The 23699-nt window shown below is 36.0% G+C and overlaps 2 protein-coding genes across 2 annotated transcripts; both read left to right on the top strand.

Moving 5' to 3' along the window:
- The first annotated feature begins 13579 nt into the window (after window positions 1-13579).
- On the top strand, window positions 13580-16833 carry LOC137715323 (putative protein phosphatase 2C 4). Its single transcript, XM_068454606.2, has 4 exons — window positions 13580-15465; window positions 15564-15677; window positions 16051-16315; window positions 16418-16833. Exons 1-4 carry the CDS (start codon window positions 13792-13794, stop codon window positions 16531-16533), a joined length of 2169 nt encoding a protein of 722 aa, XP_068310707.1. The 5' UTR covers window positions 13580-13791; the 3' UTR covers window positions 16534-16833.
- Window positions 16834-21345: 4512 nt separating this feature from the next.
- On the top strand, window positions 21346-23678 carry LOC137716325 (epsin-3). The gene is made up of 4 exons (XM_068455764.2): window positions 21346-21917; window positions 22188-22310; window positions 22532-22693; window positions 22843-23678. The coding sequence occupies exons 1-4, from the start codon at window positions 21778-21780 to the stop codon at window positions 23390-23392; spliced, it is 975 nt and encodes a 324-aa protein (XP_068311865.2). The 5' UTR covers window positions 21346-21777; the 3' UTR covers window positions 23393-23678.
- Window positions 23679-23699: the final 21 nt, after the last annotated feature.

The raw sequence follows: 23699 nt of genomic DNA, 5'->3' as shown, positions 1-23699 counted from the left end.
TATCAAATCTGCTATGATACCAAGTTGAATATCAGAATGCGCAATGAGACTATAAACTAATAGGAATATTATTAAACAAAAAAAAATGCCGAAACGGCTACATAACCCTAAGAGGTTACATTGTACCTAACTTGTTTTTTAATTTAAATTACAAATTATATTTATAGAGAACTAAAACTAAAAAACCCAACTTGGATAAGATAGACCCAATTACTAAACTAACAAGAAAAACCTAAATATTAAAATAAACATAAATACTAATATTTTCCAACAAATTCCCTTGCAAGAAGCACGACGTGATGATTAGTAGTAGAACTGGCCGAGCCAAGGGCCAATGCGACCCAGGTTTCAATGAATTTGCTTAATTATTGTGAAGGCATTGGAGATCTTATGGCCAAAGCTTACTCCACTTGCCAACCTACCCCAATCAAAGCAATTGTTCTAAGACCCCCAACATCTGGCTTCTCCTGACTCTTCAATACGGGACAGTTGGCTTGGGCCGCAAGAAATGCAACCCCATGATCATTGCAGCGGATTGAATCATTTATTTGAAGCTCTCCTGCAAAGGGGTAGAAGCGTGTGAGGGCTTCAGACAATTGATGATGCTTTTAGAAAGGTGGATCTCTCAAGAATATTATCAACCCCAGTTTTTTTTGGGATAGAATGTTAAGAATGAAAATCCCACATTGATGGAAGAAAAGATCCTATATGGGCTTATAAGAGGTTGTGCTACTTCTTATATTGCTAATTGGTTTTATGGTGGAACTTCAACTTTCTTCATGGTATTAGAGCAAGTTGTTCCGCGTGTGAAATCAAACGGTTACACGTGCTCTACGTCACCCTGTTGTGTTGTTCATTTGTTAGACTTGAAAATTCGTCATACGTGAGGGGCGTGTTGAGAATGAATCACACATTGATGGGAGAAGAGACCTTACATGTGCTTATAAGAGGTTGGACTACTTCCCATATTGTCATTTGATTTTATGGTGGAACCTCAACTTTCTTGAAGAAGAGTAGTGGGGCTGGAACATATTGTTCAAATTCAAACTGTCAAAAAAAGAGAGGGCCAGATTTCTAAGGTGGGGAGGCGTTGGAGAGGATGGTTTAATGATTTCCTTGTCAAGGACTTTAACGTTATTTTCTGAAGCCAGCTTTTGCTGCTCAACGCTTTGAGTTTCTCAAAACATAGCAGGACCTGGACCTTCCATATATATGCCGGATTGGAGCTCTAGCCCGTGGCGGTTGGTTGGACGGAGGAGACACAATGTGGCCGTTGAAGTCATTGCGCGAATGGCGTTGGCGAGACAACCGTACGTGTTGGGCTGGCAAACATTATTGAACCTGTAACACAGCATGGCTAACCGACAATCAAGTAATATTGGGCCTACTTATTTATGCATGCCAGTGATGCCTTGATGTATAAGTTGGTCTTCAAATTTTAACAGGAAAATAGTTGTTCCCCTTGTTGTCAAAATTAAAACCAAATTAAGTAAAGTTTCATCTGGTGATCAAAATATACCGCCTATTGATGATTTGACCCATGAACTTGGAAGGGTCGTTGAAGTCATTTGCATTGATTAGGGAATGTTCCTGCAAGATTAGCAAACGAGATAACAAACCATATAATCGTGGCCCAATCGCAAAACATGATATTCGATATGGTTAAGAGGCCTCCGTAAACAGAACACTCAATTAATGCACTTTGTCATGTCTCTTAAAGTGAAATAACTTGACTTTATGAGCGGGATAAAAAATAAAAAATAAAAAATAAACAAGACAATCACCAGAATGCCACACATGCTCTATAAAAACACCTTCAAGCTCAAACTTGCTACTATATAAGACCACGACCATCCGCCATGTAGAGGTAACTGCTCTAATGCCAAGAAACTAGAGTATGCACCTTCACTCCATCTACTAAGTCTAACATATGCATCAAAGACTTCTGGCTCATGCTAAATTAGTGTAACAACCTGTCTATTCTTTTCTTGATTGAACGATGACCAGAGTAATTCTATGTTTGTATAGAATTCGTTCCCCACACTTCGTTCCCGTTGAAATATATAATGGAACTATGGAATTCACATTGTTGGTATATACAAACAACATATGATCATTCTTCGTTCCATGTGGGAACTGGATTTCTGAAAGAAAAAAAACATTGATCAATACAATTGATGTAAAGTCCAGTCCGTGATTACTGCAAATGATTATAACATCCATTCACATTTTTCTCATTTGAAGAAGTAATAAACAAAAGAGTTCTACAATTTGGTTAGCAATTAGGAAATTACGAATGCACTACAAATCTAGCGTCGTGGCGTTTATCGTATGCGAGTACACCAAGTTAATCTTGGAGTGCAAATAATAACCTTAACAATTATGTAATTTATGTATTGAATCTCGTCATCGCCTGGTGAAGTAAAATGAAGAATCAAATATTCTTTTGAATTGAGAGTCAAGAGTAACTAGCTCATGCATATTGATTAAGGAAATAGAGTGATTACGAAGATTGAAGCGTATGATTTTGAAAGCGATTCGCTACAAACTTATGTACCATTACTTAAAAATAAAGAAACAAAAGTGTTGTCCCCAAATTTGAGGAAGGGGAAAACGAAGGAAACGATGGACTAAATGTTGGTGAAATCTCAGCCAAACCCTCCTGTCAAAAATTGCCAAATTTAGGGCCAAGATGCGGTGGCATAGAATGTTGACAACAATGTAAACAGGCGCTTTATGCAAAGGGATTTCTAGTTTTTTTTCCAAAAAATAGGGATTATGTGTGGGGTCCACTCCACATCGAACTTCAACGATCTGAACAGTTTTCTTTGTAAGTCTCGATTCATAGATCATCTTTACAAAAATTCAATTCAATCCGAAACCATTTGCCTATTTAATTATCAAGATAAAATTTCATTGTTTCTTATATAACAAAGTAATTTTTTTAACCCAATTAGATGTCTTAAATATTTCCAATTTGGTTAATATTTTTGCAAGGATGATTGATGAGGTGTAACTTGAAAAATAGACGGTTCGGATCGTTAATGTTTGATGTGGTGTGGACCCCACAACTAATCCCCATTTTTTTTTTTTTAGATGAGGATCCCTTCCCTTAAAGGCTTCCACAATGTAAATATGTACTGCTGGTTGTAATTAGTGGTGGGCAGAGGTGGTGGGGGTGGTGGTGGAGCTGAAGCCTAATGACAGAGAGCATGGTGCCTATATCTATGAATTCCTTTTCAGTCAAACTCTCTAGATTGTGTTTGCTCTATGGCTGGCATTTATGAAAATTTAAATCTCTTTTTCCTTTTTGGTAGACTCCTAAAACTAAAATCTGTCTTGCACAAAATATACAATATCTTATCTTTGTGGGATTTTCTTTTACAATTATTTCACTACGTGATAATGTCCTTATTGACAGCTAATGTAATTTTTAACCACTTGAATTGATAGATTAGACTATGCCATTGAAACTATGAAATAGTTGGAGGAGAGAATGTTTCATTTACCCTCTTAAATTCCTTGATAATCAAGTTTCCTTGACTTTGCAATAAAGTTAACATTGTTTATGCAGGTTGGATTAATTATCTTAATTAACAAGAATTTTTAAGGTTCAAGTTTTGTTTATGTGCATTTGGAAAATGAGAAATTGTAATTAAGGTCAAGAAGTAAGATTAGTTGTTTTAACCATCTTCATTAATTTATCATTTGATTGACTGGTGTGCTGCCTTATATAAATTGTCAAACAATATTCATGAATCATAATTGATCTTTAACACTTTTTTAAGGGATCCCTTTTTATTTCTCAAATTAGGTAACATTTAAAATACATAAATTAGTTGAAAGGCACCATGATTAAGCCTTAATTTGTATTTTGTTGGGTTTAAACAATGCCATACAGTTGTTAATTTATTCTAATAATCAAGGGAAAGAAAAATGAAGAAAAAAAAAAACACAGATTGATTGCCAAAGATGTCATGACATGCAAATTATTGGGTTCTCCCTATTTGCTAGCTGAAGTGTATAGCATATTAGGAGTCCATTAGTCAACAAACATGGTGGCAGAAAACTTACAAAAGGATTAAGAAGGTAATAAGTAAAGAGAAGCGATTTTCACACTTTGTTCTCTTATTTTTACGTTCTAGTCGTATGATTGGATAAATCAAATGAGAACAAATGAACAGAAACAAAAGTAGAAGTTCATATGTGAAAATCACTATCCTAAGGAAAAACTCATCAAACTGCAACAAACCAAAAGAAAAAAAAGAAGTTGAAACCAAATATTCTTTTGAATTGAGAGTCAAGGATAACTAGCTCATGCATATTGATTAAGGAAATAGAGTGGTTACGAAAATTGAAGCGTATGATTTTGAAAGCGATTCGCTACAAATTTATGTACCATTACTTTAAAATAAAGAAACAAAAGTGTTGTCTCCAAATTTGGGGAAGGGGAAAACAAAGGAAACAATGGACTAAATGTTGGTGAAATCTAGACTTGGCATTCGTGTTGTATTTCTCGTGTTCGTATCGTTTTCGTGTCATATCCGATAGCTTAACGGGTCATTTCGTGTAATACCCGTTAAAGTAAATGGGTAATATGACCTGACACGAAATCAACCCGTTAATATTATCAGGTAATATGACCCGACCTGTTACCCGTTAAGAAAAATATATTTTAAATCAATAAAAATGAAAATGAAAAACATAATTTGACCACAAAAAATGTAAAACATAATACTAAATTAGTATATACATACTAAATTTCGGAGTTGACTCTTTCATGAAAGTTGTAAATCTTTTCATTACGAGTGATTACATTTTTCACACTTCTACAATAATTATTATTAATTTTGCACTCAAATAAAAAAACATTGTTCATGAGATTTGGAGGGTTTCAAAAATCTAAACGACCATGTAACCATCGTCTAAGCGTTGAGAATGCAATTATGAACGTTTATTATGCTTTAACATCTTTCAGAGTTATACATTAATGATTATGAATTTTGTTTATTTTGAACTCCCTTAAAAATACTATTCATGAGAGTTTGTATGGTTTTAAAAATTCAACCGATCATATACCCATCTTCAAAGCGTAGAGCTAGGATGCGACTACAAGTGTTTTGCCTATAATATACTATAAAAATAAATAAATAAAACTTAAATTTTAAAATTTATATAGAATAATGATTAATAAACAATATATACATATTCATTATATCTATTGTATTTTCTAGTAAGTTTTTTTAGTAGTTTAAAAAATTAAAATCATCAAAATAACTTTTTTCTTATCGTGTCGAAACAGGTTACCCGCGTATCACTCTCGTGTAAACCTGGTAATGACCCGTTATTAACAGGTTATTATTGTGTGATCCGATAATGACCCGATTAGTTATCGTATTGACCCGAATAGTTATCGTATTGACCCGAAATCCGTTATTTTTGTGTCATTTATGTGTCGTGTTAACGGGTCGTGTAAAAAATTTCCAGGCACTCAGCCAAACCCTCTTGTCAAAAAATGCCAAATTTAGGGCCAAGATGTGGTGGCATAGAATGTTGACAACAATGTAAATATTGATGAATGTGTTATTGAGAGATTCACAGAATGCAGAGAGAGAGAGAGAGAGAGAGAGAGAGAGAGAGAGAGAGAGAGAGAGAGAGAGAGAGAGAGAGAGAGAGAGAGAGAGAGAGAGAGAGAGAGAGAGAGAGAGTCATTTAGTTTGACCCTTGATCTTCTCTTCATTTGGATCCTTACATCAAGTGTCATTTAGTTTGACCTTGATCTTATCTTCACCTGGATTAACCTCTTCATTTGGATCCTTACATCAAGTGTCATTTAGTTTGATCCTTAACTTCTCTTCACTAGGATCCTTACAATAAGACCACGACCATCCGCCGTGTAGAGGTAACTGCTCTTATGCCAAGAAACTAGAGTATGCATCGTCATTCCATCTACTGAGTCTAACATATGTATCAAAGACTTTTGGCTCATGCCAAATTAGTGTAACAACCTGTATTCTTTTCTTGATTGAACGATGACCAGAATAATTCTATGTTTGTATAGAATTCGTTCCCCACACTTCGTTCCCGTTGAAATATATAATGGAACTATGGAATTCACATTGTTGGTATATTCAAACAACATATGATCATTCTTCGTTCCATGTGGGAACTGGATTTCTAAAAAAAAAACATTGATCAATACAATTGATGTAAAGTCTAGTCCGTGATTACTGCAAATGATTATAACATCCATTCACATTTTTCTCATTTGAAGAAGTAAAAAAACAAATAGTTCTATAATTTGGTTATCAATTAGGAAATTATGAATGCACTACAAACCTAGCGCCGTGGCGTTCAATGTATGCGAGTGCACCAAGTTAATCTTGGAGTACAAATAATAACCTTAACAATTATGTAATTTACGTATTGAATCTCGTCATTGCCTGGTGAAGTAAAATGAAGAACCAAATATTCTTTTGAATTGAGAGTCAAGAGTAACTAGCTCATGCATATTGATTAAGGAAATAGATTGGTTGCAAAGATTGAAGCGTATGATTTTGAAAGCGATTCGCTACAAATTTATGTACCATTACTTAAAAATAAAGAAACAAAAGTGTTGTCCCCAAATTTGAGGAAGGGGAAAACAAAGGAAACGATGGACTAAATGTTGGTGAAATCTCAGCCAAACCCTCTCCTGTCAAAAATTGCCAAATTTAGGGCCAAGATGTGGTGGCGTAGAATGTTGACAACAACATAAATATGCACTGCTGGTTGTAATTAGTGGTGGGCAGCGGTGGTGGGGGTGGTGGTGGAGCTTAAGCCTAATCACGGTGAGCATGGTGTCTATATTTATGAATTCCTTTTCAGTCAAACTCTCTAGATTGTGTTTGCTCTATGGCTGGCATTTATGAAAATTTTTATCTCTTTTTCCTTTTTGGTAGACTCCTAAAACTAAAATCTGTCTTGCACAAAATATACAATATCTTATCTTTGTGAGATTTTCTTTTACAATTATTTCACTACGTGATAATGATATTGATGGCTAATGTACTTTTTTAACTCGTGAATTGACAAATTGGATGATGCCATTGAAACTATGAAATAGTTGCAAGAGAGAATTTTTCATTTACCCTGCTAAATTACTTGATAATCAAGCTTTCTTGACTTTGCAATAAAATTAAAATTGTTTTTGCAGGTTGGATTAATTATCTTAATTAACAAGAATTCTTAAGGTTCAAGTTTGTTTATGTGCATTTGGAAAATGAGAAATTGTAATGAAAGTCAAGAAATAAGATTAGTTGTTTTAACCCTCTTCATTAATTTATCATTTGATTGACTGGTGTGCTGAATCATAATTGATCCTTAACACTTTTTTAAGGGATCCCTTTTTATTTCTCAAATTAGGTAACATTTAAAATACATAACTTAGTTGAAAGGCACCATGATCAAGCCTTAATATGTATTTTATTGGGTTTAAACAATGCCATACAGTTGTTAATTTATTCTAATAATCAAGGGAAAGAAAAATAAAGAACAAAAAAACACAGATTGATTGCCAAAGATGTCATGACATGCACATTATTGGGTTCTCCTTATTTGCTTAAACGAAGGCTTAGCTGAAGTGTATAGCATTAGGAGTCCATTAGTCAACAAACATGGTGGCAGAAAACTTACAAAAGGATTGAGACGGTAATAAGTAAAGAGAAGCGATTTTCACACTTTATTCTCTTATCTTTACCTTCTAGTCATACGATTGGATAAATTAAATGAGAACAAATGAACAGAAACAAAAGTAGAAGTTCATATGTGAAAAGCACTACCCTAAGTAAAAACTCATCAAACTGCAACAAACCAAAAGAAAAAAAAAAGTTGAAACCCATTGGATGTATCTTTTTAATAACCAAAAAATGATTTAAGGATCCAAGGCATGGTTATTTTTATCTTCAAGTTGGTGAATCAATGCATCATGCTATGATCTTTCTTTTCTTTCTTCTAGAGTTGTTTAAAAGCCACAATAATTGTGCTCCCCTAAAAATTAATTTGGATATGCATGCAAGTCATTGTTCAAATATGAAGATATTCAACTTTATGGGGCTTCATTACATGACATTTTAATATATTTCTGCATAAATAGGAAATTGCATTTGAAGATTAAGTCCAAGATTGTGAAATCTTTTCCAGAATATGGGTGGAGTTTTTACTTACAAAATAATAAGTAAACAAAAGTTCGTTGGATAAAATTCACTTATTCACAGCCTCACTTGGTTAAAAATATATTTTACAGTGGAAGTGTTAAAACATCCACCATATTTAAATGATGAGATAACACTTAATAATTTAAAAGGTTACATAGGCTTGATAATTTTTTATATGACCCATTAATTCGGCATGAAAATAATAGATTTTGGGTCAACTATTAACGAGTAAAATCGTTATCGGGTCACTCGATAAGATATCTTTGCCAGATCTTGACATTAGGCATGTCAATTTTTGCATGACCCGTTAACCCGACACGAAACACTTGAACAAATCGGGTCGTTCTTGGGTCACTTGTTAGGAAGAGCCCATTAAGATAACGAGTTTAACACCATACGACTTGTTAAGATAACGGATATAACAAGAAAATGACAAACACGACCTGTTTGTCAAGCCTAAGTTACTCTATGGAATATTAATTTTACTGAATTTGTGGCATATATAAAAGCGTTCATAATCTAACTAGTTAATAATATAATACGGTAATATGCGTATAATGGGAGTGTGTGGTTTGGTTACATATGCAGATTTACACATAAATTAAGGCCTATTTGGTTATATGTTAGGTCGGATTAGTTTAAGATAAAAGGATCAGGGTGCTGATAAAATAGAAAAAAGTTGGGGAAGAGTGGGTGGGTCAAGGAGTGAAGCAAATGGATGTGCAAATGTATGTACATAGGTGCTGGTGGTGGTGGCTTTGGAAGGTTACTCCACTTGCAATCTTGGAATGATGATGGGTTTGAATTAATTTATGAATGGGATAGAATTCACAAAGTGGCAATTGATGGGATTTGTATTGTTTAATGAATTATATTAACAACCTAAGTTGATGCCTACTTAGGGCTAGTTTGAAATTGTTTTTAAAATGACTAAAAGTTCTTTTTTAGAAAATGTAAGTGAATTATGGAAAGAATAATATTTGGCTACTCAAAAGATAAGTTGAGCTTCTACTAAAAAAAAAAATTTGTTTTTGATTCATAGACCTTCATGTTTATGATCAGAATCGTTCATATTATAAATCACTCTACAAAAATCATATCTGTGAAAAATCAATTAAAACTAAGGTCGTTTAGTCATTAAATTGTATCAGAACAGATGGATAGAAATAGTAAAAGCATTATGAAATGCCTATCTATTTACTACAGTTGATTGACTTAATGACTTTAGTTTCAATTCATTTTTTTTTTCGGACATGATCTTTACCGAGTCATTTATAATATTAATGGTTCCGATATAAGTATAAAGTTTTATGAATGAGACACGAAATTTTTTTAGTAGAAGCTCATACTCATCGTTGAGTAGACAAGCATTGCTCTTATGGAAAAGCACTTGCAGTGTTTCCTCCAAGCAGTATCTAAATGACGTTTCTTGCACGAAGGACTTTAATTGCTTTTAGAAGCAGAAACATTTTTTTCTAAAAACTCTTTTTGTTATTTTAAAAACACTTACAAATGAGTCTTTACACTATTAATATAAACTTTTGAATGCTTGGTTAAGGCATATAATATTAGGAAAACTAATGAAAATGGTTTGAAAACATTGAGTTTTAACGATAATGACAAAATAAAGGATAAAATGAATAGTACCAGGTTTGACTTTTTAGTGTAAAAATATGATTTTTTTTGTTAAAGTGAACAGTATCATGGATTTTTCGTTAAAACTCCTAATAATATTCCCAAATTCACCCTTTATTTTTCTCAAGTGTCGAATGCAATCATTCAACCAAAAAACAATTACCTTTGCCTCATGATTTACCACCGTAGTTGTGAAATTATTGTTTTCGATGACAACGAGATATTGAATTCACATGTTCTAAAACATAAGTTTAAACTTTACTACTAACGAATTCACACGTTACAACATAAGCACATATAATCTAGCTAAGGTTTCGTTACCTTTTTTTTTATTTTTATCGACCATCCATATTTCGGCTTTGGATCAATGTCAACCATGTCTTCAGGTTTCCACTTGGCTTGGATGCGATTTATTTATTTATTTGCGCGTTGTATTCGGTTGTGGTGGTGATTTCTACATCGATGGCTGTGTCTATCCCATGGTCGACAACAATGTTGAAATGAACTTAGAATAAGTCCTTTTTGGAATAATATATATAGGAAAATGATGGAAAAAATGAGTTGATCACATTTTTCTTCTCACACTTATTACGGTTAGGGTTTTTGTCTTTGCCAAATATTTGTTTAAAAAATCAAGATTCAAATTGACATGGAGGTTTGACAATATTAGGGTTGAAATGAATGTTTTGAATAAGATGTTTTCTAAAGAGGAAAAAACAAAGGGTTCAGATCTTAAAATGTTCAGATCTTTGTCAAGCGTGGGAAGCAACCACTTAGGAGGTAAGAAAGTAAGGCAAGATGACTATCTTGAAAAGCTAAAATGTCGAGAGTACGAATTTTATATTAGAAAAAAATAATGAACTTTATATGTGTTTAAGTGTTTGACAATTTTTCATATAATGGAACCTTAATTTTCTTAGATATAATTTTTGCGAGCAAAAGATATAAGTGACCAAAAATAACTCATCTTCTTAACTTAGACTTATCACCCGTTTTCCTTTTGCCTTGTTCAATCTCTTCAACCACCTTTTTTACCTTCCAAAACATCATTTACATTGACTTTAACTTCATATTTACCTTAAAATCCATATGATTCTTGTTTAATAAGTTAATATAGCCTCACTTGCTTTTGGTATAAATGACTTAGATTTAAAGTTTTCTGATGTGAGACCACTTAAATTCGAATCTTCCTCCTTGTAAATTAAAGTAGTTTAATTAGTATATTGTCTTATAAAAACAAATCTTTTGATGTCAAGTAGGAAAAGCTAGCACCTCTAGGTCAAAGTAAAACCAAGTTAACACTTCACCCTCCAAAATTAGTGTGAATGAACGTTTGAATGGAGGTGGAGGTAGCGTTTAGGTTTCATACATGTTTGACAATGTTGGTGACTAAAATTAGAGTGAATTTCAACGTACTTGGCGTGTATACGAGTCTTCCCGATCCTGAAAAAATAGACTGTCGTGGCAAAGCCACTAACTAGTCTTTTTTTTTTTTAGATGAAAAATACTGTCCTATGCGGCTTTACCACTGTACTCACCCCTCTTTACCAAAATCCTTCTTTCTCATTGAACTCTTCCAACCCCTTGTGTACTTCAACAACTTCAAAATTCTTCTTTCAAGGTCTAAAGTTGTGTATCTTCTAAACTTGTAGTTCAATAGAAGGCTAAACCAAACTCAATTGTGATACTTTATTACTGCTTGCAATTTCTTTTTTACAGAAATTGGTTGACATTGAAATGCTTAAAATTATTTAACATGACATGCTGGTTAAATATTGACCATATTGACAAAAAAATTTAAAAAGTGATCATTTTAGCAACTGAGATTTGTATTTCATTATTTCAGCCAATTTCATTTTTCAAACACATAATGTACACAACTTTCATAATGAGATAATTCACTTAAAAAATAAAGTCATGACATCATTATAAATCAGTCATAGATATCAAACTCAATACAAATATATATCGTCTTACGATCAATTTATACTCAAATGTGATTCTCTTCAACTTGTTCATTTTGCAGGCAACGTTAAATAAGACTCCTCACTGCGTGAAAGCTAGTTTGAGATGTTTAAGCTTGTTGGAGATCCTTCTCTAAGTCTCATATTATTCATGTCCGAAGTAGTGTGAATTTTGTGACGCATAAATTGACCAAATTGCCCCTAGTGCACGATATATATTTTGTTTGGTTTGGCCATCCTCCAAGTTTTATCTTCGGTGTTCTCCTTAAAATTGTACTGTTTAATTTATCAATTAAAAGAAAAGAGTTCTCAATCTAAGTATCTTTGTTGTTTGAGCCGAAACGAAACTATTTATTAGATAAAATAAAAGTTCTAGTACAAATAGAGAAAGTTGGGATAAAATACATTCAGAATAAAGGTCAGTAATTAGACGAGACAAACTACACATAGAGACTTGATCTTCGAACTAGACATCTAGTTAAGTATCTTAAAAGTTTAAAACAACTACAATTAAATTTCGAAGATTGTTAGTTGGTGTGGAAAGTAATTGGTGGAGTAAGCTACAAACCCACAAGATAAATCAAGAAATAAATGAGACTTATTTAAAAACTGGCTTAGCCTTAATTGGCTTGTACATGAAGTCAATGGTTTTAAGCTTAAACATCATCATCTAAAAAGTCAATTCTGTTCACTTTATGAGAATTTTAACGAAAAATTTCCGGTACTGTTCACTTTAACGGAAAAATTATTTTTTTACACTAAAATATCAATTATGATACTATTCAATTTACATTTTATTTTGTCCTTCTTGTTAAAACTCAAAATTTTCACACATTTTTCATTAGTTTTTCTTATTTTTATTTAAATTAAAATATCACAGCCGACTTGGAACTGCCATACTAAATTATTCTCTCCTCCCTCCCCACTTCCATCAATATTTAATAGTCAAAATACATTCAAAGGTCAACAAAAAGTAAAGTCCCCCACTGGTCAAGCCCCGTTTAGAACTCCCACAGTACAACTTAGTAAATGCTTAACCTAAATAGTAATCTTCAACCACCCCACCTCACCAAATTTAATAATCCAAATCCAACTAAAAACTTCCCCCAATAAATAAAACCAAAAATAAAAAATAAAAAACAAAAAAAAAATTTATGGGTTGAGAGATTGTTTAGTTTGAAAACTATTTGAATTCAGCTGTTGATCTAATTTTAAAAGTAATAATATTTGTTTTTTCTAATTTGGTTGCAGACTCCGACTCACTACATCCTGTTACTTGTTCATTTTTCTTATCAACCAATATCATAATATGCTATGAAGTTCAACTATTTAATGTACTTATTTTTTATCGGTAACATTACATATTTTACAAATTTGATCTTATCAAAATAAAATCCGTTTTAAATGAGATCAAGCGCTCGAGCTGTGAACCGCGGACAGTTCTCGAGTTGACAAAAGATATGCCGCGAGTAATACGCGTGCCACGTGTTCCCATCCGACGCGTCTTCTGACTCCCCCTCGTCCCGATCCAACGCCGCTTGTGGCACGTTTTCCAGCACTATTTATTGGCTTTTGCTATTTGACTTTTTTGATAGTTCAAACATTTCCCCCACGTCATGTCAACGCTTCACACGAGCGCGTGAGGCAACCTCACACACAGCAAAAATCAACCACGTCTCTCTCTTTCGGGGCCCACCAAGGCGTGCAAATATCATCCACTGGCAACCGCGCGTTTAAACCACGCTCCTCTAAGAAGTAAGCATAAAATTAATCTCGAGACTTTAAACCCACGAGTTTACTTAATGCACCAACAAAACCTTATTTATTTTCACATTTCAAAAAGCCTCGCCCTGAAAGTCAACGCCTCTCCCTCTTCTTCTTCGAAGCTTCATTTCTCCCTCTCACTCTACCGATCGGCCATGAGAGCTAAATCAAAAGATAAAAGCTCGATATCTTTCACTTAAATTTTTAATTTTTTGATTTGGGTTTATCAGATTATGGGGAACGGCTTCGGGAAAGTAAGAGAGTGCTTCACCGGCGTCAAGGAACGCCGCCGTCACGGCAGACAAGACGTGTCAGTTTTAGCATCGGACCAATACGACGAGGGACTCGGGCACTCCTTCTGCTACGTCCGACCCGACCCTACTTGGCTCGCATCCTCCAAAGTCCACTCCGAAGAAGCAACCACTTTCAGAACTATCTCCGGTGCTTCCGTCAGTGCCAATACCTCCACCCCTCTCTCCACCTCCCTACTCGATCTTTACTCCTACAACAGCATCGATCGAGCGGCGGCGTTCGAGAGCTCCACCTCTTTCGCTTCGATTCCACTGCAACCCATCCCGAGAAATCTGATAAATTCAGGTCCGATTTCGAGTAATTTTGGAGCTGGAGTTCCCGGGTCGGGTCCTCTGGAAAGAGGGTTCCTTTCGGGTCCTATCGAGCGCGGGTTCATGTCCGGTCCACTCGAGCGGGGCATCTTCTCGGGTCCGATGGAAAAGGGTTACTCCGAGCAGTTGCCGCGGAGCTTCTCTATCGGCGGTCTCGGATTTAAATCGAGATCCCGGAAGGGGAAATTGATTGGGGCTTTACGGCGGGCGATATCGAAGACGGTATACCGGGGTCAAAACGCCATCGTTTTGCCGATAAAAAGCCGAGTCGTTTCGGTGAAGGAGGATTGGGTTGTCGGCGGCGGGCAGGAGAAGATTAATCACAACGAGAATTTGACCGTTAGCAGCGTGAATTTCAGCAGCGAGGGAAGTTTGGAAGACGACGAGTCGTTAGGGTGTCAGAATCTCCACTGGGCGCAGGGGAAGGCTGGGGAGGATCGGGTGCACGTCGTCGTTTCGGAGGAGGACGGATGGGTTTTCGTCGGGATTTACGACGGATTCAACGGCCCGGATGCGCCGGATTACTTGTTGTCGAACTTGTACACGGCCGTGAACAAAGAGCTCAAGGGGTTGTTGTGGGATGAGAGGGCGGAACCGGGTGCAGTGGCCGCCCCTGCAACCTCCCCTGTTCGCTCCGAAGATTCGAATTCGGAGAGTGATGGTGACTTGGGAAGGAATCCGGTGGTGGATGAGCAGGAGAATTATCCTTGTGCAAGTGGAGAGGGGAATTTGGATTCGAATTCGAGGAGAAAAGAAGGGAGGAATTTGAAAACAAAGTACCGCGGCACGGCGAGGAAATGGGAGGATAATCAGAGGAGGTGGAGGTGTGAGTGGGATAGAGAGAGAGTGGAGCTTGATAGGAGGTTGAAGGAACAGATGAGTAAGTTTTCGGGCTCCGATGCATCCACCGGAGCTTCTTGTGCGAATCACTCGGATGTTTTGAAGGCTCTGTCTGAAGCCTTGAGAAAAACAGAGGAGGCATATTTAGAAGTTGCTGATGAGATGCTCTTGGAAAATCCTGAATTGGCTCTGATGGGTTCTTGTGTTCTTGTGATGCTGATGAAGGGTGAGGATGTTTATGTGATGAATGTGGGTGATAGTCGCGTGGTTTTGGCGCAGAAGGCGGAACCCGATTATTGGTTAGGGAAGATTAGGCAGGATTTGGAGAGGATTAATGAGGAAACTTTGAATGATATGGAAGGATGTGACGGCGAGAGAGGCAATGCGATTCCCAATTTGACTGCTTTTCAGCTGACCACGGATCACAGCACAAGTGAAGAAGAGGTGTGTTGTGTTCCATTTTTCGTGTTGTTTCTTGTGCTTGGGTTGTTGGTTTTGAGAGGGTTGATTCATGTGTTTGTATGCTGCATTTTTCTTTTCAGGAAGTTCAGAGAATCCGAAATGAACATCCGAAAGATGCTTGCGCTGTGATGAATGACCGTGTCAAGGGCTCCTTGAAGGTCACTCGGGCTTTCGGTGCAGGTTTTCTCAAACAGGTATTGATGCATTCTACACTTATTGCTTTTCTTCAGCCATTTTGTTAGCATTCTTTGGTTTAGTACTCCATTACATCTCAAGCAATTGTGCTTGTAGATAATAGAGGCATATGATTATTACAGCCATTGTGATTTGTAACCTCCAACCGCACGAATGACTCACAGGAAGATTAGGAAGCACTTGAATTATCATTGCTCGATAAATTAGAGGAATATTTGAGCTGCAAAGTATAAACTTTTTAGATTTTAGATGCAACAGATGGAGGCTTTACCAATTTTTGCACATTCAATGATCTCTGTGATTTTGGATTACAATGTTATGTTACAAGATTGTTTGCGTATTGACATCCAGTATTTCCCTGTCTGCGTGCAGCCTAAATGGAACAATGCACTTCTAGAGGCATTCCAAATCGACTACATAGGGACTTCCCCATACATCACTTGTTCTCCGTCTCTCCACTACCACAGATTAGGTCCCAAAGACAGGTTTTTGATATTATCCTCCGATGGATTGTATCAATACTTTACCAACGAAGAAGCTGTTTCTGAAGTCGAACTTTTCATCACATTGCAACCTGAAGGAGATCCGGCGCAGCATCTGGTTGAGGAAGTGCTGTTTCGTGCTGCAAAAAGGGCCGGTAAGTTGCTGGCAAAATTAGAGAAAATATTGTTCTTAAAATAGAAAAGTGTAATTCATTGCAGAACACTAACACAACGAACTTGGTTTACATGACTTTCAGGAATGGACTTCCACGACCTTCTCCAAATACCACAAGGGGATCGAAGGCGGTACCACGATGATGTTTCTATCATCGTTATTTCATTAGAAGGAAGAATATGGAGATCATGTGTATAAGTAGAGAAAATAACACATAAACAGACAACAATATAGAGAGAATCCCGGAAAAAGTCATGCATTTTCCTTCCTCATTCGACATTTTTTTCTTCGTTTTTTTCCCTAATCACCTCTGTAAAATACCAATTAAGCTTCAGGAAGTACCTGAGGAGGAACTTGGTTGTGCAGTTTTCTGGGTGGTGAGGACTGTAAAGATATAAAATCTTGTTCTCCAGTTGATTATATAAACTTGTCATAGAAAGACAAAATTGTAATTTTTCGAATAAGCGACGTTCCTTGCGAAAAGGGTTTAGTTTGGCACAGTCTTCTCTACCATCGCTTTCCTGTAAATCTTTTTTTTATGCAACTTTTCATCTCAGCAGCATCTGCATCTTCTGCTTTTTTTGTGAGCAATTGCATTGTTGGCTTTCCAAATGTTCTTCTGCCGTTACAAATACTAGGTTTTGGATATTTGTGCTCCCTTTTCAGCATATGCATGGATAGAGGGGGTGCTATCTTCACATCCTTTTTTATCTCTTATGCATTTTCTATCAACTTCTATCTTCTAATCTTTCTAAATCCATTCAATCTGAGAGTCGGACATTGAGAAGGGTGCGTGGGGAGGTAAAATGATAGAAAATCAGAAATTGAAAAGGTATCCAGGAGGTAAAAAAAAGGTGTAAATAGCACCATCAGTGGATATATATTGGTTCCACACACAGAAAGGGAAGCTCTTTATTTGTGTTGCACTTATTCATTAGGGTATATGTTCTTTGTGAGATTTCTGTGTGAGATTTGTGTGGTACCAAAAGTTGAATTGTGCAACTTCAATGTACCATCATGTACTGAATCAGAGGTTACGGTAGTTGAGAATTTCCCACTTTTTATTTTCCAACATATTCTTTTATTCTGAATGAAGAATCATCACAAGGTCAAAGCGAATAGGTCAACTTTTAATTGACCATGTGCATAAAACCCAAACCATTGTTTCTAAGTTTTAGCCAAGGAACCGGATCTCCTCTGGACCTAATAAAATTGAGATTGTCGTGTAAATGATTCGTGTCATTAAAATTTGATGCAACGACTATCATTATTATAATTTTTAGAGGGCCTCCTGTTTGTAGCCGTTAGATCAAATTTCAACGGCAACGGCAACGGCACAGATCCTTTGCTTAGCAGATTTAGTTTTATTGGGTCTGGAGGGGATCCGGTTCCTTTAGCCAATTGGAATCCACAGCCCTTTTGAGTTTTGACTATTTCATGCACGTGAGAAATATAAGTCAAGAAATGCTTTTTTTTTTAACGAACGAAAGAGAGATGGGTGAGTTTAGCCTCACAATGGATGAACAATAATATGATTCAAAATCGTTTTTCGCGAGAATCGAACCTAAGACCCCTCACTTACAAGTGAAAAAGAATATCACTAGATAGTAGTACTAAGTGGCGAGAAATACTATTTAGTCATACAAAATTTATTACATTGTTGATATTTTTTTAGTATATTTGTCTTATGTACTCTAGTAGGGTTCACAAATACTCGAGAGTATATCAACATTGTAGTCATTAGGCGTCTTAAATAGTATTATAAAACTCCACGTGTAAGGGTAAGAGAGTCAGAATAGCTGTTATCACATGCATCTTACATATCTTTTGATCAAACTGATTCATTTACAGTAAAAAAAAAAGACTCTTTAAACATAAAAAGTCAGACATTTTCTATTCATACACGCATACGAGATTTTTTTTATTTGCACCCGTTTATAGTATATAAATACTGAGATCTTTGACTGTTGAATCATTGATCGCATATCCAACCATCAACTGTTCTTGAACATGCCATACAGTGTTGTTGAATTGTATATATGTTTGTATATATGTATTTTGGTGATGCCACGCAGCAAATGGAGAGCGCCAAGACATGCAGGACTTTTGCTCATAGGTTTGGAGCTTTAATTAGAAATTATAGTTCTCCTAACTGCTATCCACTTCTGAAATCCATAGTAAATGCAAAATACAACGCAGTTGGGGAAAGGTGGATGCCGGAATCAGACAGAGACTCGCTCACTAATGAATGATGTAATAAGACTACCCATCACCATATATCTATGTCATTGAAGTTTCAAACTGCAAATCTTCTGAATATTTCTTCGGTTGCAGCGGTTGAGTTAAGATTTTTAAATAATGGGTCATAATTTCAATTGAAAAAACTTTATTGGACTATTTCGTTGAGTAGCTAGTACGAACATGTCGATTCTTGCCGATGTATGTCAACAACTACTATGATATGTAAGTCTAGTCAAGAATGACTATAAGAAATTGCAGAGTAATGTTGAAGACTACCAAAACTTGTCAACTGAGGCATTTCCTCGATTATTTGATGTGTACAATAGACTCGCACAGAAGAAAAGAGAAAAAAAAAAACCATTGATGGCAAACAAATATAAAAAGTAAGAAGACGTAATTTAGTTTGCCCCACTGTTTATAAGATCAACTACACATATAATATTTATAAAGTTGTAAAAGTCGTCGACGACGAATAACCCTATTCTGAATCCACCGCTGCAGTTAAGTTAATGCAATTTCAACCTATCCCATTCACTTTTTTCGTTGAGAGGACAGAAGTGCAGAGCTTTTGTGCGGCCAATTGAAAGGTATTTTGCTTTACGCCCCACAACAGTAGGAAAGATGTTTGAAATTTAGGAATAATGGCGGTCAGTCGAGGTTCCTAGTGAGCATGGGGGCTTGGAAACTTGAACCGGCCCAATCAAGAAAATGGGCTCTGTTTGAACTTTGTGTGTTGTACATTACATTGGGTTGGTTTGGGCTTTAACACGATAATAAGTACATTTTTTTTTAACAAACGATATTCTCTACATTAAAAGTATGGGATGTAATTTTTTTGCAAAAAATGGGTGGAGTGTGAACCAAACATCACAATGGACAAACAATTATGTGATTCAAATTCGTCTTTGGGAGAATCAAATCAAAGACCTCTTGCTTATAAGTGAAGAGAGTGAAAAGGAATACCACTAGATCGTACTAAGTGGCATAATAAGGTCATGTTCAGTGAGAAGAAAATGTCAATTAGTACTAGAGACTAGTGATATTTCTCTTTTCATTTGGTCAAAATGTGATTTAACGCCAATCCTCCATCATTTTGTGTAATTAATATCGTTATATTAAAAAATAGGAAGAAATAAACTGACAATTAGAAATGCACTACACTGTATAGTCATTGCAAATGACGTATTTATTGGTGACTCCTTCCAAGTACTAAGTAGTCATTGGGACTTCCACATTGCTAAAGTCATTGCTAGTGAGTTTCAGAAGAAAAAAAGAAGTCATTGCTAGTGTCATCAAACGAATTTATTCAAATTATAAATATTATAACTAATTCATGGACATTGCTTGAGATTTGACTTTTTATTTGTCGATTTGCTCCCTAATTTGTATGAAATTGTCAATTTCTTCCTGAGTTGTAATTTTAGCTGATTAGTTTTTGAACTTTTATAAATAGCTAATTTTTCCCTATGGTAGACTTTGAAAATTTTCATATTTTCTATCCATTTTGTCACATGGACAAACTTATGACAACTATACGAGGGCAAAGACATATTTTCTTTTTGGTAGATTGGGCGCTAAGCCAACACTTAACCTCTGCTAATTGGACTCTCATAACTAATTCAAACAGAAAGTGTACCAAGTAAACTAGCGAAAGAGAATAAGAAGGAAAAAAAAATAATCTGATGTCCGCATTAAGGATAAAATTACTTTATTGCCTTCAAATATTTGCCATGTGACCAAAAATAGGTAGAAAATTGGATGAAAAATTCCAAATTTAATGTCGGAGAAATTAGCTAACTACAAAAGGTCAGGAGAATAATCAGCTCTATAGCCATCGATTGGTCACTTTGACGATGTCAACTTTATACTACTCGACAGATCAGATGTTCCTAATCTTCAATTCCCAACCATAAGCAACCTATGATTTGTCAATTAAATAGAAGTGGTAAGCCGGAGTGCAAATGATATTTTAGCAACGTTATTGTCACACAGTGCATGAAAGTGGCAAGTGCAAGAGGTGTACAGTTACACCGTTAAATATGGGGCAAAATTGCCCACAAGACTCGAATTTCTTTGCGGTCCACTTCAAATTCAAACCAAAACACCGACCGTTCTGCACTAATGCATGTAAAGAAAGGACAAGGATTGTCTGCCCTCCTATTTTTGATGTTCTTTCGTGCCCTCCTATTTTGTATGGTCACGGTTAAGCCACGTTAACATTTTACATTATTTTTTTATAGAGATAATAAGACAAAAATGAATAGTAATATAAAATGTTGACGTGACTTAACCATGACCACACAAACAGGAGGGCACCGGAAGTGGGAGGGCAGACAATCCTTGTCCGTAGACAAATCAGATGGTGACTTCACATCCTCGTTAGGGCAACTCCACTCATTTTACTAACAAACACTGTTCTAAAAATCTCCGCCTAGGCGCTAGGCAGTTGGTCACCTTCCCAATTAGTCCCTAGGCGTTCGAAAATTAGGGAAGTGTGTCTAGACCTGCCCTTATAAACCACCTAGGTCACGACTTTCACTTAGACAAAAAATTGATAGCTTTCATTTTGCACTTTGATTTTTCAATAAAATGTAAGACTTAATGAATACTTAGATGAAGGCTCATTATATGCTTGTTCCTCTTGTTTTCAACATGTTCTAATACTTTGTAACATATATATCATTTTATTTTGCAATTTATGTATCCCAATATAATTATATGTGTTTTTTAAGTATAAATAGACTTATTTATACAACATATAATAAATCTATCCAACTTAACCTAGTGTCTTTTAAAACCTTGCCTACGGGAAAGAAATTTAAATTTGAGTGCAATAAGCAGAGTACACGACTCTATCCAACTTAACAAAACACACGTCTTCAAAATTAATTTAAACAACATTTGCTTTCAAGTTGGAAATTTCAAAGCCTTCTCACGTCGGTTGCTACATCACTCAAACTTTTCAACTTTGAAATCTTCTCCCCCAAAAAAAACACTCTCCCCAATTAATTAACTTAAACAATTGACTTTTGTGTCTCATTCTTCCAATATGATTACATATGGAAAGGAAGTCTCACCGCCCTTTATTTGTTAGAAAATAGATGTTGTATCTAATCTAACGCCAAACTGGTCTACAGGACTTTCTTCTTCTTCTTCTTCTTCTCTCTTTCCTCTCATGTTTTTCAACTCGGAAACTCAGAAATGTCGATCTTAAGCAACAATAGCAGCAGCAACGATGGAGCACCTTCATTTCATGAGTTCAAGAAACAAGCTTCTTTCTTCTTCAAGGAGAAGATCAAGACTGCAAGACTAGTCCTCACAGATGTTACACCAGCTCAATTGTAAGTTTCAATCAATCTTTTCTCTGGTGCGTAGCTAAGTAGGCTAGAGCAGCGTGCTCCCGCTTCCCTCCTGCAGCCAAGTTTGAATCTGTCTCCTCATAGTTTAGATAAGATTAGAATATCCGCCTCCTCTCGTTTTTCTGATTTATTAGCTGAACTTTGTGAGATGGGATTTGGTGGTTTTTTGTTGGTCTGGTTTTGGTCATGGAACTTCTTGTGACTCTGGATTCTGATGTGATGAACCTTTTGATCGGTGTTTAATGTGTGAAGATTGACTGAAGAAGCTACAAATGGGAATCCATTGTCACCAGACCCAAGGACCTTGGGTTCAATTTCAAAGGCTGCTTTTGAACTGGATGATTACACAAGAATTGTGGAGATTTTGCACAAAAGGTATCTGTTTTTACTTTTTTCACTTTCTCTTTCTGTTTTGTTTGGTACGGTTTCTCCTCCCATCTTTTACTGTTTGATTTATTCAATCCGGCGACTAGAAAAACAGGGAGGATTGTATGAGGAGAAAAATGAGTGTGGAAATCACTATCTTTACGCTCGCTTGAGATTTAGTATTTATGTAACTTTGGTGATTAATATATGTTTTTGTAATTGTGCATCAGATTGGTGAATTTTGACAGAAAGAACTGGAGGGTATCCTACAATTCTCTGATTGTAGTTGAGCATTTACTTACTCATGGACCGGAAAGTGTTGCAGTTGAGTTTGAGGTTGACAAAGATGTTATTGAGCAGATGGGAAGCTTTCAGCATATAGATGAGAAAGGGTACGTAATTCTGGTATCATTTCCGAGAACTGTTATTGGCACTCCAAAACATAGTCGTTCTGAACATCTTCTAGTTCATTTTTGAATGGGAGGAGTGCAGCATGACTTTGAGGAGTAATTTGTGAGAGGTCTAAATATTTATAATGCAGATTCAATTGGGGCCTTGCTCTTAGAAAGAAGTCGGGGAGAATTTTGAAACTGCTAGAGAAGGGGCCTCTTCTCAAAGAGGAGAGAGACAGAGCTAGGAAGCTAACAAGAGGGATCCAAGGGTTTGGAAGCTTCTGCCAAAGATCATCTGGTTCTTCAGCACAAGGAATTCTTGGAGAATCATCATTTCAAACGTATGGAAGGTCTAATTCTCAATTTCTCTCCAGCGACGATGAAAACCAAGAGAATCAGTTTCCATCATCTGACGTCGAAGATTTTACTAAGAAAGTTGAAGAATCAAAGCGGAGCAACGGAAGCTTTGCGATCATTGAGGCCGTCAAGGACGAAGCAGAGAAACCCGAAACTTTTAGTTTTAAAGAAAACTTGGTTCCAAAGAAGGAAGAGTTAGAGAGGTGTAACTGCAAGGGAGAGTCTAACCCACTTTTGGGTGGTGAGAAAGATGTGTCTGGATTTGAAGTTTCTGCTGAGAATGAACACCCCTTCAATGAAACACACAATCCAAGTGCTGCTTCATTGCTTGCTGCAAGTTAATGCACTCGTATAAAAAAGACCATTTGTCAACTGATGCTCCTATTACGCTCGTAATCTCTGAAGGACGAGAACCAACTGTAATATCTACATCGAGAAGTCAAGTATTGTATACACTATTAGTCTAATCGTTTATAGTGTGCAACTCGAAGAGTATGTTATTTACAAATAGCGTTGATAGTGCGCAACCCGAACCCGCATATTTTTTTACACCAGTGAACTGTTGAGATTATGACTAAATATACTCTATCTTGATGTTTCCCAATTTAGTAAACTCACAATTAAACCATGTCTTGGAGCATGCTTAAGC

This window comes from Pyrus communis, chromosome 3 (assembly GCF_041283825.1).
Source record: "Pyrus communis isolate YQ-2024b chromosome 3, ASM4128382v1, whole genome shotgun sequence".
Taxonomy (NCBI): domain Eukaryota; kingdom Viridiplantae; phylum Streptophyta; class Magnoliopsida; order Rosales; family Rosaceae; genus Pyrus; species Pyrus communis.
The sequence above is the reverse complement of the archived record's forward strand: the minus strand, read 5'-3'. Positions and strand labels throughout refer to the sequence as shown.

Bases quoted from the DNA above. Each gene is read 5' to 3' on its own strand.
- LOC137715323 (XM_068454606.2), top strand. From the start codon at position 13,792: ATGGGGAACGGCTTCGGGAAAGTAAGAGAGTGCTTCACCGGCGTCAAG. The intron at 15,466-15,563 runs GTGTGTTGTGTT...TTTTCTTTTCAG, and splicing joins ACAGCACAAGTGAAGAAGAG to GAAGTTCAGAGAATCCGAAA. The intron at 15,678-16,050 runs GTATTGATGCAT...GTCTGCGTGCAG, and splicing joins GTGCAGGTTTTCTCAAACAG to CCTAAATGGAACAATGCACT.
- LOC137716325 (XM_068455764.2), top strand. From the start codon at position 21,778: ATGTCGATCTTAAGCAACAATAGCAGCAGCAACGATGGAGCACCTTCA. The intron at 22,311-22,531 runs GTATCTGTTTTT...ATTGTGCATCAG, and splicing joins GTGGAGATTTTGCACAAAAG to ATTGGTGAATTTTGACAGAA. The intron at 22,694-22,842 runs GTACGTAATTCT...TTTATAATGCAG, and splicing joins CAGCATATAGATGAGAAAGG to ATTCAATTGGGGCCTTGCTC.